Source organism: Bufo gargarizans, chromosome 7 (genome assembly GCF_014858855.1).
Source record: "Bufo gargarizans isolate SCDJY-AF-19 chromosome 7, ASM1485885v1, whole genome shotgun sequence".
Classification (NCBI taxonomy): Eukaryota; Metazoa; Chordata; class Amphibia; order Anura; family Bufonidae; genus Bufo; species Bufo gargarizans.
In genome coordinates this window covers 125611777-125629467 of record NC_058086.1, presented here as the reverse complement: position 1 = coordinate 125629467, position 17691 = coordinate 125611777, and the positions used below count along the sequence as shown (strand labels likewise).

General features: G+C 45.2%; 1 protein-coding gene across 1 annotated transcript in view; it reads left to right on the top strand.

The window, feature by feature from the left end:
• Positions 1-17691, top strand: part of LOC122944191 (complement receptor type 1-like) — a 380940-nt gene that overhangs the window by 181677 nt on the left and 181572 nt on the right. Inside the window, exon 7 of the mRNA XM_044302417.1 lies at positions 9414-9596. Within this exon, the coding sequence (XP_044158352.1) occupies positions 9414-9596 (183 nt within the window). The remainder of the gene's footprint in view (positions 1-9413; positions 9597-17691) is intronic.

Genomic DNA, 17691 nt, shown 5'->3' with positions numbered 1-17691 from the left:
GGTGGGATCGGGTGACAAAGCACAAGTAAGGTACTCGGGTGGGTGCCGACCAAGTCTGCAAAGTTTGGAATTTGTACTCCTAAAAATGTGGGAGAAGTAGCAATTTGAAGGTCTCATTACAGTCAATGGGGAGATTTTGATTGGTTCTGTGTGGCCCCGCCCACTTTTTGGGGTCCCCGAAATGTGCCCAAAATTTTCGGGTTGACTCCATGACTAAGTGACCCAAGTTTGGTGACTTTAGCGCCAAAGCCTGGCATGTGGGAGCGATTTGAAAATGTACCCTGTCAAAGTCTATGGGGAAAAAGGGGGCTTCCGGGGCCCGCCACGGGGGCCCCGGGGGTGGGATCGCTCCACAAAGTAATAGCAATCCGATCGGGAACAATCTGCACGTTTTGGTAAATTTTTGTCTATGTAGTGTAAAAACTGTGGGAGGAGTTAGGGTGGCAAATTTGGCTATAAGAATAAGAATATATATGTGAGATAACATTAAGTGGTCTTGCTATGCAAGAACACTTAATAACTAGAAAAGGTACAATTTCTGGGGAAATTGTGTGATGTGTTCTTGCCTCCACCAGTAGCTTACAACTGGAGTGGGCGGAGTAACTGGGTGGAGTGTAGACTCCGCCCACTTTTATAAATGTTGACCTTTGTCTCACACTGACCCACCCTGCCGAGTTTGGGTGCTGTGAGAATGACAGCTGTTTAAAGGTTTCTTATTGAAGTCAATAGGGAAAATCTGATTGGTTGTTTGTGGCTCCGCCCACTTTTTAGCGTCCCCCAAAATGAGATATACATTGGCACAGTCCTCCAGTGACCAACTGTGCCAAGTTTCAGAACCCTGCCATTAACAGTCTAAGAGCAGCGGCATTTTTAAATTTTCCATTTAAAACATATAGCTGAAATTTGATTGGCTGCTGTAGACTCCGCCCACTTTAAAACATTTGAATTCTAGTCACCTATTAACCGAATATATTAAGTTTAACAACCCTGCCATTAACAATGTTGAAATGGCAGCAATTTAAAATGTTCTCATTGAAGACAATAGGGAAAATCTGATTGGTTGTTTGTAGCTCCGCCCACTTTTTAATGTCCCCAAAATGTGACAGAAATTTTCAGGTTGACCCCATGACTAAGTGACCCAAGTTTGGTGACTTTAGTTTCAAATCTGTGCGACTGGGAGCGATTTGAAAATTTTCCCTGTCAAAGTCAATGGGAAAAACGTGGATTTTGGGGGCCCTGTCCCAGGGGCCCGGAGGGTGGGATCGGGTAACAAAGCACAAGCAAGGTACTCGGGTGGGTGCCGACCAAGTCTGCAAAGTTTGGAATTTGTACTCCTAAAAATGTGGGAGGAGTAGCAATTTGAAGGTCTCATTACAGTCAATGGGGAAATTTTGATTGGTTCTGTGTGGCCCCGCCCACATTTTGGGGTCCCCGAAATGTGCCCAAAATTTTCGGGTTGACTCCATGACTAAGTGACCCAAGTTTGGTGACTTTAGCGTCAAAGCCTGGCGAGTGGGAGCGATTTGAAAATGTACCCTGTCAAAGTCTATGGGAAAAAAGGGGGCTTCCGGGGCCCGCCACGGGGGCCCCGGGGGTGGGATCGCTCCACAAAGTAATAGCAATCCGATCGGGTACAATCTGCACGTTTTGGTAAATTTTTGTCTATGTAGTGTAAAAACTGTGGGAGGAGTTAGGGTGGCAAATTTGGCTATAATAAGAATAAGAAGAACTAGAAAAGGTACAATTTCTGGGGAAATTGTGTGATGTGTTCTTGCCTCCACCAGTAGCTTACAACTGGAGTGGGCGGAGTAACTGGGTGGAGTGTAGACTCCGCCCACTTTTATAAATTTTGACCTTTGTCTCACACTGACCCACCCTGCCGAGTTTGGGTGCTGTGAGAATGACAGCTGTTTAAAGGTTTCTTATTGAAGTCAATAGGGAAAATCTGATTGGTTGTTTGTGGCTCCGCCCACTTTTTAGCATCCCCAAAATGAGATATACATTGGCACAGTCCTCCAGTGACCAACTGTACCAAGTTTGGGAAACCTGCCATTAACAGTCTAAGAGCAGCGGCAGTTTGAATTTTTCCCATTTAAACAAATGGCTGAAATTTGATTGGCCGTTGTAGACCCCGCCCACTTTTTAATTTTTTTTTGACCCCAGTCACCCAATGACCTACGGTGCCAAGTTTGGGTATTCTGACTTAAATATTGTGAGAATGACAGCAATTTAAAGGTTTCTCATTGAAGTCAATAGGGAAAATCTGATTTGTTGTTGTTGGCTCCGCCCACTTTTTAAATTTTTGAATCCAAATTAATCTATCACCTGATTTCAGAGATTTGAAGCCCCTGACATCAATCATGGAAGCATTTTTCAATTTTCTGCATTTTTTTTTTTCCATATTGAAATCAATGAAAGAAATCTGATTGGTTGTTTTTGGCCCCGCCCACTTTTCAAAATTTTAATCCTAATCCTAAATTGTCCAACTGTACCAAGTTTGGGGAACCTGCCATTAACAGTCTAAGAGCAACGGCAGTTTGAATTTTTCCCATTTAAACAAATGGCTGAAATTTGATTGGCCGTTGTAGACTCCGCCCACTTTTTTATAAATTTTTGAATCCAGTCACCCAATGACCTACGGTGCCAAGTTTGGGTATTCTGGCTTAAATACTGTGAGAATGACAGCAATTTAAAGGTTTATCATTGAAGTGAATAGGGAAAATCTGATTTGTTGTTGTTGGCTCCGCCCACTTTTTCCATTTTTGAATCCAAAGTAATCTATGACCTGATTTCTGAGATTTAAAGCCCCTGACATCAATAATGGCAGCATTTTTCAATTTTCTGCATTTTTCAATTTTCCCATTGAAATCAATCAAAGAAATCTGATTGGTTGTTTTTGGCCCCGCCCACTTTTCTGAATTTTAATCCTAATCCTAAATTGTCCAACTGTACCAAGTTTGGGGATCCTGCCATTAACAGTGTAAGATCAGCGGCAGTTTTAAATTTCGCCATTGAAATAAATGGCTGAAATTTGATTGGTCGTTGTAGACTCCGCCCACTTTTTTATAAATTTTTGAATCCAGTCACCCAATGACCTACGGTGCCAAGTTTGGGTATTCTGGCTTAAATACTGTGAGAATGACAGCAATTTAAAGGTTTCTCATTAAAGTTAATAGGGAAAATCTGATTTGTTGTTGTTGGCTCCGCCCACTTTTAAATTTTTTGAATCCAAAGTAATCTATGACCTGATCTCAGCGATTTGAAGCCCCTGACATCAATCATGGCAGCATTTTTCAATTTTCTGAAATTTTTTTTTTCCATATTGAAATCAATGAAAGAAATCTGATTGGTTGTTTTTGGGCCCGCCCACTTTTCAAAATTTTAATCCTAATCCTAAATTGTCCAACTGTACCAAGTTTGGGAAACCTGCCATTAACAGTCTAAGAGCAGCGGCAGTTTGAATTTTTCCCATTTAAACAAATGGCTGAAATTTGATTGGCCGTTGTAGACTCCGCCCACTTTTTCATTATTTTTTGAATCCAGTCACCCAATGACCTACGGTGCCAAGTTTGGGTATTCTGGCTTAAATACTGTGAGAATGACAGCAATTTAAAGGTTTCTTATTGAAGTCAATAGGGAAAATCTGATTGGTTGTTTGTAGCTCCGCCCACTTTTTAATGTCCCCAAAATGTGACAGAAATTTTCAGGTTGACCCCATGACTGAGTGACCCAAGTTTGGTGAGTTTCACTCCGAAGCTGTATGAGTGACAAACATTTGCATTTTTCCAATAAAACTCTATGGGAGAAAAAAAGAGGTTTTCGGGGGCCCGCCCCAGGGGCCCGGAGGGTGGGATCGGTTAACAAAGCACAAGCAAGATACTCGGGTATGTGCCGACCAAGAGTGCAAAGTTCGGTATTTATACTCCTAAATCTGTGGGAGGAGTAGCAATTTGAACGTCTCATTGTAGTCAATGGGGAGAATTTGATTGGTTCTGTGTGGCCCCGCCCACATTTTCGGGTCTCCGAAATGTGCTAACAAATTGCGCGTTGACCCCATGACTAAGTGACCCAAGTTTGGTGACTTTAGTTTAAAATCTGTGCGACTGGGAGCGATTTGAAAATTGTCCCTGTCAAAGTCAATGGGAAAAACATGGATTTTGGGGGCCCTGTCCCAGGGGCCCGGAGGGTGGGATCGGGTAACAAAGCAAAAGCAAGGTACTCGGGTGGGTGCCGACCAAGTCTGCAAAGTCTGGAATTTGTACTCCTAAAAATGTGGGAGGAGTAGCAATTTGAAGTTCTCATTAAAGTCAATGGGGAGATTTTGATTGGTTCTGTATGGCCCCGCCCACTTTTTGGGGTCCCCGAAATGTGCCCAAAATTTTCGGGTTGACTCCATGACTAAGTGACCCAAGTTTGGTGACTTTAGCGTCAAAGCCTGGCGAGTGGGAGCGATTTGAAAATTTACCCTGTCAAAGTCTATGGGAAAAAAGGGGGCTTCCGGGGCCCGCCACGGGGGCCCCGGGGGTGGGATCGCTCCACAAAGTAATAGCAATCCGATCGGGTACAATCTGCACGTTTTGGTAAATTTTTGTCTATGTAGTGTAAAAACTGTGGGAGGAGTTAGGGTGGCAAATTTGGCTATAATAATAATATATATGTGAGATAATAGTATGTGGTCTTGCTATGCAAGAACACATAAATAGCGCTGGTGTGAATGGGGCCTAAGAGGTGGGGATTTATGCAGGGAACCATTACTGGTCTAACAGCAGGCAATCAGCAGCATGGCAGATCTTCCCTGTACTTTATCACTTGGCTATAATAGCCTGTCTGCATTCACTACATACTGCACCACATACATGCGTGCGATGTGTGTGAGGCAGCGTGCGATGTGTGTGAGGCAGCGTGTGATGTGTGTGAGGCAGCGTGTGATGCGTGTGAGGCAGCGTGTGATGTGTGTGAGGCAGCGTGTGATGCGTGAGGCAGGGTGTGATGTGTGTGGGGCAGCGTGTGATGTGTGTGAGGCAGCGTGTGATGTGTGTGAGGCAGCGTGTGATGTGTGTGAGGCAGCGTGTGATGTGTGTGAGGCAGCGTGTGATGTGTGTGAGGCAGCGTGTGATGTGTGTGAGGCAGCGTGTGATGTGTGTGAGGCAGCGTGCGATGTGTGTGAGGCAGCGTGTGATGTGTGTGAGGCAGCGTGCGATGTGTGTGAGGCAGGGTGTGATGTGTGTGAGGCAGCGTGTGATGTGTGTGAGGCAGCGTGTGATGTGTGTGAGGCAGCGTGTGATGTGTGTGAGGCAGGGTGCGATGTGTGTGAGGCAGCGTGTGATGTGTGTGAGGCAGGGTGCGATGTGTGTGAGGCAGCGTGTGATGTGTGTGAGGCAGGGTGTGATGTGTGTGAGGCAGCGTGCGATGTGTGTGAGGCAGCGTGTGATGTGTGTGAGGCAGGGTGTGATGTGTGTGAGGCAGGGTGTGATGTGTGTGAGGCAGCGTGTGATGTGTGTGAGGCAGCGTGCGATGTGTGTGAGGCAGCGTGTGATGTGTGTGAGGCAGCGTGTGATGTGTGTGAGGCAGGGTGTGATGTGTTTGAGGCAGTGTGTGATGTGTGTGAGGCAGGGTGTGATGTGTGTGAGGCAGCGTGTGATGTGTGTGAGGCAGGGTGTGATGTGTGTGGGGCAGCGTGTGATGTGTGTGAGGCAGGGTGCGATGTGTGTGAGGCAGCGTGTGATGTGTGTGAGGCAGGGTGTTATGTGTGTGAGGCAGGGTGCGATGTGTGTGAGGCAGCGTGTGATGTGTGTGAGGCAGCGTGTGATGTGTGTGAGGCAGCGTGTGATGTGTGTGAGGCAGGGTGTGATGTGTGTGAGGCAGCGTGTGATGTGTGTGAGGCAGCGTGTGATGTGTGTGAGGCAGCGTGCGATGTGTGTGAGGCAGCGTGTGATGTGTGTAGGGTGCAGGGGGGGTAAAAAACCTTTATTTTGGTAATTTTAAAGTTTCTGATCCCCGCGGTCAGGGACCGCAGGGATCAGAAACTACAGAAAGCGCTGCGAACCGCAGGTCTGAATTGACCTGCGGTTTGCAGCGATCGCCGATACGGGGGGGTCACAGGACCCCCCTCGGCATTGACCCTGGGTGCCTGGCTGTGTGTAACAGCCGGCACTCAGCGCTGTCACCATGTCTGCAGACATGGTGACAGTTTAATGCCATGATGTGTATACTCGTCATTGAGCACTAAGTAGCAGTGCTCCATGACGAGTATACTCGTCATAGGTCGGGAAGGGGTTAATTACAGGTAAAGGACCTTTGGTGACGTCACTCCGGTCATCACATGATCTTTTACCATGGTGATGGATCATTTGATGACCAGAGTGACGTCACCAAAGGTCCTTTACCTGTATTTAATGCTCACCACAGGTCCTGTTCAGCAAAGGAGACAGAAGGAGATGCCGGGCAGCGCGATCAAGTGGACTAAGGTGAGTTAAATTATTTTTTATTTTTTTTAACCCCTCCAGCGCTATTTTACTATGCATTCTGTATTCAGAATGCTATTATTTTCCCTTATAACCATGTTATAAGGGAAAATAATACAATCTACAGAACATCGATCCCAGACCCGAACTTCTGTGAAGAAGTTCGGGTTTGGGTACCAAACATGCGCGATATTGCAAAACGCAATACAATCCCGTAACGCACCCGCACATTTTCCTGCAACGCCCGTGTGAATTGGGCCTAAGTGAGAGGAAGAAAAAAAAAATATATTTTTTTTTGGTTGTTAAAAATATCAGTCCACAGTGAGATCTACAAAAAAAGCCCATGCAGAGACACACAGCATTATAGATCATGATAATGCCGTGCGCTCCTGCAAGTCCAGAGCGGAGGATCACACTCACACACGGAGCCTGATTCCCACAATGGACTCGCTCGTGTGAGACAGCCCTAATAGGTTCTGCTGTCCATACACACATGCTACAGACATAGTGCTGGGATGTCACATGTTGCACATATTGCAAAAAAAATATGCGCATCATTAATTGTCCGAAAATTAGCAATCACAAATATATTGGAGCACTCTAATCTGCATATAAAGCTATTCTAATGTCCTGCCAGTGCCAACCATTTTCTCCAGTCTCAGGAAACTTATACCAGCTTGAAAAATGTAGCATAAGTGACCCACGCCGGTATTTTGCGCACATTATGTGAATAGTACATTGCCGATTTTAGCAAACAAGAATATAATCTTGAATTCTCAAATTTATGAACGAATATATTCTTCGCTAATCTAAACCAATGTCTTGACACCATCTCTTGATTGCCATTACGATGCCATGTCTATTCACTTCCTGGAATTACATCTCAGGGGTGATGTAGCTGTGTCAGGCATTCACACTTCCACATATAGGAAAGACACAGCGGGCAATACAATACTACTGGCATGTTCATGTCACTGCCCCCATGTTATCCGCAACATTCCCGAAGAGGAAATGATCCGCGTCAGACGCAATTGTACTGATGCGGATCCATTTAGGAAGGTTAGAAAAAGGCTGGAACATCGACTATATGCCCCAAAGATGATACACGGCCATAAAGATCTTGCATTATCACTGGATGGAAAAGTATTGGTTTTTCAACAAAATACTAATAAAAATAAAAATAAAGGAGACAAGAATAATCTATCTAGCGATAATGCCATCATGTTTTCCACGTGTTACAGTGAAGAGTTTAGGGATATATGTCAAATTATCAAGAGGCCTCTTCCTGTACTGAGTTATGATAAGACTTGGTCCAAGTGCACAAAGAGCGGTATTAAGTGTGTGGCGCGTCGGGCGCCTACACTGGGAAATATGCTGAGCCCCCGTCTATATGCTGATATTCCCAAAACACAACCGACTTGGCAGAGAGGAAGCTGTGGGCATGGCAGGTGTATTTGTAGCAGCCACATGAGAATGGGCAGAACCTTTGAATCCATGGCAAATTGTAAGAAATGTGAGATAACAACTTATCTGAATTGTAATACTAAATTTGCCGCGTGTCTAATCACATGTGAGGTCTGTTCACTTCAGTATGTAGGCTGCACAACAAATGAAATCACAACTAGAATAAGAAAACATATTTCAGACATACCCCATCTTAAGACACGAAACGTCTCTGCTGCTAGTCTGCACTCTGCTGTAGTACATGGAGGCGATTCTTCAGCCCTGACTGCACAAGGCACAGAAAGGGTTACAGCTCCCCTGCGAGGTGGAGATCGTCGGAGGAAGCTTCTTAACAGAGAGGCTTTCTGGAGGTTCCAACTTAGTACTTGTATTCCAACAGGTCTAAATATCAGACATGACTTGATCTTGCAGTAAAATTGAAGAAGTGTTTATAGCCGAATATTGCTCTGTTAGACTTTTTTTTTACTTGATTTTATTAGATTGTGAAAGTTTTTAAAATAATATTATGTGTTCTGATTATATCAAGAAGTTTCTGATCATGTGACATCCTAACCGCTATGGATTGGTGTGGGAGGAGTATATAAGTAGCTGCTTGATATATGCCATTCACGTCATGATTAAGGACTGAAACATGAGGGTCCGAAATGCGTAGATTGTCTCTTGCATATGAGGATTGGAAAGTTTTTACCGCATCATAAATAAAGTGTTTCCTCGTGTTTAAAAGAGCTGGATTTTCTCATTTATTTTTATACATATGACGAATATTCTACCAAATATTCACAAAATATTGTGAATTTGAATATTGCCCCTGCCGCTCATCACTATAAGGAGGTCTTTAACACTATGGGGGTCATTTATGAAAGCGGATATGTCTGTTTTATGGTGTAAAAAAGTCACAAGTCATGACAACTGTGACATTTTCATGGCAACTGTGACACTTTTGCTGAATTTTGTGATCCTCACCACTTTTCACAGTTGTGTAAGAGCTAAAAATAAGATTAGACCTGGATTATTGCAAAAGTGGCAAAAAAAAGTCCGAACCAAGGCCAGGCAACCCCCTGGTGTACTTTTACACTTATAGATGTAAACCACATTCCACTCACTCCAAATATATTATTGTTGTGCTCCAGTTCATAAATCTGGTGCGACCACACAGAACAAAACCAGATGTAAAAGTAACATGAAAATGATCTCAAATGATAAATGACCTCCTATGTTCATGAAGATGGCGAGAAGGACAGACATGTTTGTTGGGCGTATATACGTTATTTCATGCCTGTATTGCAGATATTGATGTTTTTATGTGTATATTATATATGGGATTGATTCAGCAGAATGTGCATGAATTTCTGTTACACATATTCAAATTAATGGGACAGTAGCAAACATTAATACTACAAATCTGAAGTGTGAACGTACTCTAGGTGTGGATGAAATGCAGGGTAAATGCTACAAAACTAATATGCGATGCTTTGTGTGTTTCAGGAGAATGTATATACAGAGATGCTTCTTTTGAAAATGCACAACTTATAGATCTGAAGTCAGTTTACGTGGAAGGAGATAAAGTGCAGTTCAGGTGTACAAATAATTATCAAACACCAGATGGAAAAGACTATGGAGAAAGAACATGTCTTCCTAATGGAAAATTTACTCCAGCCAAATGTTCGGGTAAGTTCAGTCATATGTCATACATATCAGGGCATTCATTAACAGGGCTCCGAAAAAGCCAAAGGTAATATGATAACATTATTTGACCGACGGAGAAGATACATTTCATGTAAAAATGATTCTTTATTAAAACAAATGTTAGAATTGACTTACGTGTTTGACAGTTGATCAGAAGGTATGTACTAACTGATGATCAGAAGGTATGTACTAACTGTTGATCAGAAGGTATGTACTAACTGTTGATCAGAAGGTATGTACTAACTGTTGATCAGAAGGTATGTACTAACTGTTGATCAGAAGGTATGTACTAACTGTTGATCAGAAGGTATGTACTAACTGTTGATCAGAAGGTATGTACTAACTGTTGATCAGAAGGTATGTACTAACTGTTGATCAGAAGGTATGTACTAACTGATGATCAGAAGGTATGTACTAACTGATGAATGGATAACTCCGTCACTGGCAAGAAGATTCTCTTCATTACAATTTTCATGTATCTTTCTAATCCGCCGCTGGGAATACTTCTGTACAGAACATCCTCCAGTTTGCTGATGGTTTTGCCAGTGTATGGTAGACAGACCATATACTGTATTGGATATCAACTAAAGCAGGTATACACAAAGGGTATACTTGTATCTGTAGGGTATACTTGTCACAGGATGCCACACATGTACATCACTCTGATCGTGTGGGTTAATGAGTTGTGGCTAAATGATGACCACAAGAGCCGGGCACTGGGTTTAACCCCTCAGATGCTATGTTCTACAGCAGAACCTAAGGGGTGACTGACAGCCCTATTGTCCTCCCCACAGCACAATCTCTGGGGGATACTCAGTTTGGAGTAGTTGCTCAAATCATGACAGTAGAGTGATTGCACACTTGTGCTGTACTCTTACCACCAACTATTGCAGTGTCCCAGGGGGTCAGTAGTGTATGCTGGGTTTTGTAGTGCAGATTGACTCACTAACCTGGGATCCACTGTCGTCTTCAATTTTGGTCAGATACTGGGACAGGCAGATGATTAAAAGTTCGTGACGCCAATGTCAATTAAACGGTGACACGCCGTGTAGGATATGGTGAAAGAATGAAGCAAGCATAGGATAGCCAACAAAAACTGGAACTTTTACTGAATATCAGTCAGGATAATACATGGACACAGGTAAAAGCACAGTTCCATGAAAGACGGTTGGTTTTCCATAAGAATACAGGTGTTTCTTGGAATTACAGAAGGACCGGTCACAGCAATGTTTTATACAGAGTGTTGATTGCAGGAGATGCAGTACAGGCGGCTTGCACACTATTCCTGACTGGTCCTGACACATGTGACTTTCTCTCCAAGGTCTAATGCCCTTTATCTGGCGTACCCTTGAAGCTGTCCTTATCTAGTACCTCCTCTGTTATCTTGAGTACCTCTTGCTTTATCTGATCGGCCTCTGTGGTATTCTGTGTCTTGGGTGGTGACTTGCTTATGCTGCTTCAGCTAAACGGATGATGACTCAGGAGGGGAACCTTTTCCTTGGATCCGGAACCCGGTTACAGGGCCTTTACTACCCTCTCCTAGCCGGCAGGCTTCAGGCCTGCTCTGCTCTCACAGGCCCATAGCCCGGCCTTCACTCAGACACAGGATCATTTCTGACCTCTGCTCCCACTGTCTGAACACTGCTGTTACTTCCTGACTGGGCCTTATATAACCTAGGGTTCCCTAGCTCCCTCTAGTGACTCAGAGCTGGAATGACACCCTAGCCGGCCTGCACATGCACGTTTCACAGTAACAGGAAAATACATAGCAGTACATTGACAAGATATTCTATACCAACCTCCCCTTAAATACAGGGGGAACGACAATACCCAAGTGACCCTTCGGTAGTGACGGGGTATTACTCTCCCGTACACTACATACCCCGCTGCTTTAAGCTGAGTACGACCTCGTACTCCATCAGGGCCCGCCCAACTGGAATCATTACCTGAAATAGAGAAAGACACATGCATACATACATATATGTCAATTACACTCATATCAGACCCAATTGGCAAAGGTGAAGTCTGGTGACAAGGGGCGTCGTTCTCTTTTTCACAGGATAGTGAGTGGAACGGGGGCGCTGACCTGGCACAGCGGATGTTTAAAAAAACCAGGATAGTCCATGACAATAAATAAGTCCATAATAAAATTAACCTCTCAGAGGCTTGCACATAGGAAGTCCATCTCTGGGCACATAGACGTGAATAAAAACCAAACCGGTTACTAAATACTGTCAGCAGCACATATATAAAATGACAATACAGGACTCTGACAATACCAGGGCCATGTTATCCTGGCAAGTCCTGCTTACCCTTTAAAATAGTGCTGACATAAAAATGTCTTTTCAACCTGAAATGGGGGTAAAAAGGGAAAAATTGGTGCAACACTTTAAGGCACAACTGGGATTGTAGCAGCAAACCGGATGTCCCAAACATAACAAGGGCAGCTGGAAGCAGTGGTATACAGTGGCACATTATTCAACTAGGATGCCACCGGCCGTGTGTAACTGGCAGCGAGCTTGACCAGCTCTGCCAACCGGAGGGACAAAACGGCCATTAGGGAGATGGACATGAGGAAAGGAGTACTCACAGGCGAGTGTCAAATTCTTCCTCTGATGACGAGTCGATGTACGGAACTTGCAACAACTGCTCTGGCAAGGCCGGCCACATCTGAAAACCATCTCCCCTGACAATCTTTAGAGGGGGAGGCTTGTCCTTCATGGCCTCCATTTCGGCCTCCGTCCTAGGAAACGGGAACCACCGCACGCCTCCTGCGCACCCAAGGTCCGCCACCCAATACACCCTCTTGCGTTGGGCCTCTAGGTCAGCTTTGGTGCAAGTGGTCGGAGCTACCGGAGGTTCAGGGACAGTGGCCTCTGGGGTAACGGTGGCAGCTGCTGCTTGATGTCGGGCCTCTGTACATTCTTCTGCCCGCCGGCAGCTGTCCTGCCGCTCTTTCTCCTCCTCTCTCACTGGGTGCAGCGTCGACACTGACTCCTCCCACAGACTGGGCCGGTCTACCTCCATCTGAGGCCCGCCTGCCAGGCGTAACTCTTCAGGGTAGTCAGTCGCATCGTCACTCCTCAAGGTGGGTGGCGCTCCAGGGCAATCTCCTCCTTCTTCTTGGAAGGTTTGGGCGCCAAATCTTCGCGCCTCTGCACATCGTGATGGCGCAGTAAAAAGCCTCATGGCGTCGGCGGCCATTTTAAGTGTCTTGATGCCGCAATTCACTGACAGCAAGCAGGATGATGAAAAGTCCAATAAAACACAGTCCACAAATGCGATTTTCTCTCTGGGGGTAGCGCAACACAGTACAGCGTCTCTGATTCCTCCCAGGCACAATTGTAATCCACAGATTTTAGAAATGAAGGTTACAGTCTTTGCAATATGGTGGTGGAATAGTTAAAGCACACAGTTCACACTTCTCTGCACTGTAGAAGTATGCGTATCCTGTTCGTGACGCCAAAAAGAGCGATGCAGTGTCCCAGGGGGTCAGTAGTGTATGCTGGGTTTTGTAGTGCAGATTGACTCACTAACCTGGGATCCACTGTCGTCTTCAATTTTGGTCAGATACTGGAACAGGCAGATGATTAAAAGTTCGTGACGCCAGTGTCAATTAAACGGTGACACGCCGTGTAGGATATGGTGAAAGAATGAAGCAAGCATAGGATAGCCAACAAAAACTGGAACTTTTACTGAATATCAGTCAGGATAATACATGGACACAGGTAAAAGCACAGTTCCATGAAAGACGGTTGGTTTTCCATAAGAATACAGGTGTTTCTTGGAATTACAGAAGGACCGGTCACAGCAATGTTTTATACAGAGTGTTGATTGCAGGAGATGCAGTACAGGCGGCTTGCACACTATTCCTGACTGGTCCTGACACATGTGACTTTCTCTCCAAGGTCTAATGCCCTTTATCTGGCGTACCCTTGAAGCTGTCCTTATCTAGTACCTCCTCTGTTATCTTGAGTACCTCTTGCTTTATCTGATCGGCCTCTGTGGTATTCTGTGTCTTGGGTGGTGACTTGCTTATGCTGCTTCAGCTAAACGGATGATGACTCAGGAGGGGAACCTTTTCCTTGGATCCGGAACCCGGTTACAGGGCCTTTATTACCCTCTCCTAGCCGGCAGGCTTCAGGCCTGCTCTGCTCTCACAGGCCCATAGCCCGGCCTTCACTCAGACACAGGATCATTTCTGACCTCTGCTCCCACTGTCTGAACACTGCTGTTACTTCCTGACTGGGCCTTATATAACCTAGGGTTCCCTAGCTCCCTCTAGTGACTCAGAGCTGGAATGACACCCTAGCCGGCCTGCACATGCACGTTTCACAGTAATAGGAAAATACATAGCAGTACATTGACAAGATATTCTATACCAACCTCCCCTTAAATACAGGGGGAACGACAATACCCAAGTGTCCCTTCGGTAGTGACGGGGTATTACTCTGCCGTACACTACACTATTCCTAATAAATATGTAACATCTTTGATTCAGTGGAAAAAGCCGCAGCATTCTATTATTAAAGGGTTCTGAGCATTTTTATACTGATGGTCTCTTCTCATCCTCCCAGCACCCCCACCAATCAGCTATATGAAGGGTCTGTGGCACTCCATGAGCACTTAGGTCTCCTCCTAGGCCAGTGATGTAACATTCATGAGTCACATGACCTCGGCGCAGCTCAGTCCCATTCATATAAATAGGGCTGGGCTGTCATACTAAGCATAGCCACTATCCAATGGACACAGCTGTGTTTGGAAACCTGTGAGACGGCCGCGCTGCTCACAGATCTCCATAGCTTCCTCAAACAGCTGTTCAGCGGGGAGTCGGGATTCGTACCCCACCAATAGAATATTGATGACCTATCCTAAGGATAGGCCATCAACATGAAAATCCAGGATAACCCTTTTAACCCCTTGCCAGTACAGTGACAATGTCCAGAAGATGAGGGATACGCTGTAGAGCACTAAGAGGTTGTATCAAATTTAAAAAACTGGCAGTATAAACAACATTATAAATAACAGTATAAATTATATACAATCCAGAACATTTATAAAGTGGCAACTGATAACCAGTACATGATAAGGAGTGCCTGATGGACCGTCCACTGACATTTACGGGGTACTCCAGTATACAAAAGTTCACTCCGTTTGAGTGTTTGCAGCACACAATAATTATATAGTAATTACATCTTCTCAGTAGTTTTCCACATAATGACTTGCCACTTTATTTTTTTTTAACAACCCCACAGGGTTGTACATCCTACAGTTCCGTTTGTAGAAGCTACCACTAGGGGTGATGCTCTGTTGGATCTGGTAATTTCTAATGATGCAGAGCTTGTTGGAAATGTCACTGTTTGAGAAACACTAGGTAACACTGAGTACAATATAATTATATCCCCCCTAAACTATAAGAAGCAAACTCTGTCAGGCAGGGCAAAAACACATAATTTTCAAAAAAGGCTAATTTCCCTGGATTGAGGGCAGCATTTCAGGGCATAGACTGGGAGCAGTTACTGTCACGTAATAATTCTGAGGATAAATGGGAGAGCTTTAAATCCACATTGAGTAATTGCTAAAAAAAAATGTATTTCTTTAGGTAACAAGTATAAATGGCTAACTACAATACTACATATTCTTTGGCAGATGGCAATAACGCTATTAACTCCACATATTCCATCCGCCAAATACGTTCTTTGATGTTACTGCTCAAATGAAAACCCAGAGGTGACACCTCACAAGCCAAAGCTTCTTTATAACAAGTCTTTTTAACACTAGCACCTATTCCAATATTAGGTACATTTTCAATATTAGGTAAAACGCAGCCACTCTCAACACTAGGTGGCTTAACCACTTTAACCAAATTAGAGCTCCAAACATCTGAAGCTGAATTAACCCCTCGCCTGCCAGTGGCCTCCACTAGCAGCTTAACCAAACCAGCTAACAAAGCTGAATCAGATGCAGACAAAACATTGATATTCTCACCCACAGGCTGTCCCTCCTGGACTGGACCAGAGGCTGCAGCTGACTGGTGTGGTGGTATACCCAGGGGGCCTGGAGACAGCTCAACCACAGGGGGTGGGAGCCTCTCAACAGGCACCGCTTCCCCCCAAACTTCTTGCTGAGCTCCTTGAAGATCACTGAGCTGTGCATTTAAATCCACTCTGACAGCTTGTTGATGACGATGCCCCCTGCTGGTGCTGGCCACTGCTGTACAGAGCGCTCCGACGCTCTGTCCTCTGCTCTCGCTGCTCCTGAAGGACCTCAGGCTCCGGCATGAAGCCACACCTTCTTCTCTGTTGCAGCGTCGGCGCCCCGCCTCCAGAGGAGGAGTATAAGTGCTCCTAGCTTTTCGAGCTCTTTTGCAAGGGAGCGCTGACAACTCCTCCTCCTGGCACTGGCTACCCACAGGCTCCTCCGTGCGCAGCTTCGGCATGGCTCTTCTCCTATCTTCCGGCTCCCTCTCTTATTCGGCGACGGCGTTGTTCTCAGCGGCGATGGTGGCGGGTAAAGCGACGGCATCATCCTCAGCAGGTCTTCAGCCAGTCTTCACCACCGGCAGACTCCGCTTTCTCTATGAGCTGATGCAGCTGATCCTCCATCCTGGTCCAGCGCTGTCCAAATCTTTGTAGACTGCCCTGAAGTAGCGCCGAACCTGGGAATATAAAGGGGAGAAATTTCCCACCGTGGAGGTGAGAACAAATCACAGCGCTGGAAATCTACCCCAGCAACGGGCAGCAACCAATCAGGAGCATAGCTTGAGTCGCCGCATAACTTCATCTGAAGAAACAGGAACCAGTTCCAACCAGATTAAACTACATCTTCACCTTGACTGAGGAAATTTTACCCGAAAAATAAGGTGGGAAAACAGGACAGGGAAAAAGAGTGGGGGGGGGGGGGAACAAGAACTAACCTAATATATAATGGAAAAAAGGGGGGTGTCATTGCCCCCATGTGTCCCCCAAGCAAATTGCTCTGGGGGTCTGTACATTCTCGTTAAGATGTCTGCCCTTGTCATAGAGAACAGTTAAATATCAGTACCTCCTTAGTTAGCCCTTCAAAGGTTACTTGAAAAGGGTTATTCTGAAGTTGTGAGCATAGATAATCATTTTATTGTTATTAGATGACAGAAAAGTAGTTTTGACACTGGACTTGGACTTTAATCCTCTGCCAAAGGCAGATCTCCTATTGTGTGTCCTAACACAGAAGCACTTCAGTACCCAGAGACATTTCTGATCCTGTAACGTTTCTCACCTGAGATGTGAAACTGAACCAACACAAAGAATTATGGGCTTTGGTTGTAATACCCAGAAAAGTCAGCAATTGGTTTCAGAAGTATTGATGGAGCTGTAACGCAGGCAATAACGTAGTCAAGGGTCACCCCACAAAAGGTGTCAGGATGTTATTTGCCAGAGGATAAGTTTAAAACATAATCAGAGGACAAGCCAGCAGTCAGAACCTAGGAGTAGAGAAACAGGTACCAGGCTGATAAATCCAAGTGATGAGACAGAAGCAGTATCCAGTAGACAGGTCAAGGTCCAGATCAGACTCACACTAAGGCTCCATTCACACATCCGCAAAATGGGTCCGCATCCTTTCCGCAAGGCCGAATGCACACGGCCGTTGTTCACGGCCGTGAGCGGTCCGTGGAACCGCGGCCTGGATTCCTCCTGAGAGCAGGAGCGCACGGCGTCATTGGTTGCTATGACGCCGTGCGCTCCCTGCTGCCGCCAAAGTACAGTAATACACTGGTATAGATCATACCAGTGTATTACTGTATTGCAACGGCAGCAGGGAGCGCACAGCATCATATCAACCAATGACGCCATGCGCTCCTGCTCTCAGGAGAAATCCAGGCCGCGGTTCCACGGACCGCTCACGGCCGTGATAAACGGCCGTGTGCATTCGGCCTTAACATCACAGATACTTACCAAACCACAATGAGTGTTCTCGTGATTTACAGGAGTTCATTTTGTAGGCCACATTAATTTTGATGGCACAAATGTATTTTCCTTTGATAATTAACTTTCCATGGAATTGAAATATCCCCCCTCTCTTATGGATTTGTTGATGT